The 387-nt window shown below is 51.9% G+C and overlaps 1 protein-coding gene across 1 annotated transcript; it reads left to right on the forward strand.

Moving 5' to 3' along the window:
* Positions 1 to 3: 3 nt before the first annotated feature.
* LOC109131977 lies at positions 4 to 384 on the forward strand (the record flags this gene model as incomplete). The annotated part of the gene is made up of 1 exon (XM_019243136.1): positions 4 to 384. A coding segment is annotated over one exon (381 nt), but the record flags the coding sequence as incomplete, so codon positions are not given.
* Between the last annotated feature and the right edge of the window lie 3 nt (positions 385 to 387).

Genomic DNA, 387 nt, shown 5'->3' on the forward strand with positions numbered 1-387 from the left:
CGTGACATGGGATGGGATAATGTAATGAGAAGCACGGCGACGACCACAACAACAACTGACACGGATTGGTTCGTTTGTGGGTTCGACGCGGCTGTTGAGGCCCCGCAGCTTAACCCCTACCGTCCTGTAGCTAAGGCAGTTGAGGAGAAGGAAGAGGAGCGTGGGAGACACGCACCGGAGATGGAGAGGGGATTGCATGCGGTGAAAGTAGATGTGTGGGGAGTGGGTTATATGATAAAGACGTGTGGATTGAGTAATGTGCCAAAGATGTTGAGAGAACTTCAGGGGAAGTGCTTGGAACCGAACCAAGAGAACCGACCGACCGCAGCTGATTGCTTTCACCACCTTCTCCAGGTTCAATCTGCCAGTACATCGTCATATTAGTCT

The sequence above is a fragment of the Camelina sativa genome, unplaced genomic scaffold (assembly GCF_000633955.1).
Source record: "Camelina sativa cultivar DH55 unplaced genomic scaffold, Cs unpScaffold10480, whole genome shotgun sequence".
NCBI classification, from domain to species: Eukaryota; Viridiplantae; Streptophyta; class Magnoliopsida; order Brassicales; family Brassicaceae; genus Camelina; species Camelina sativa.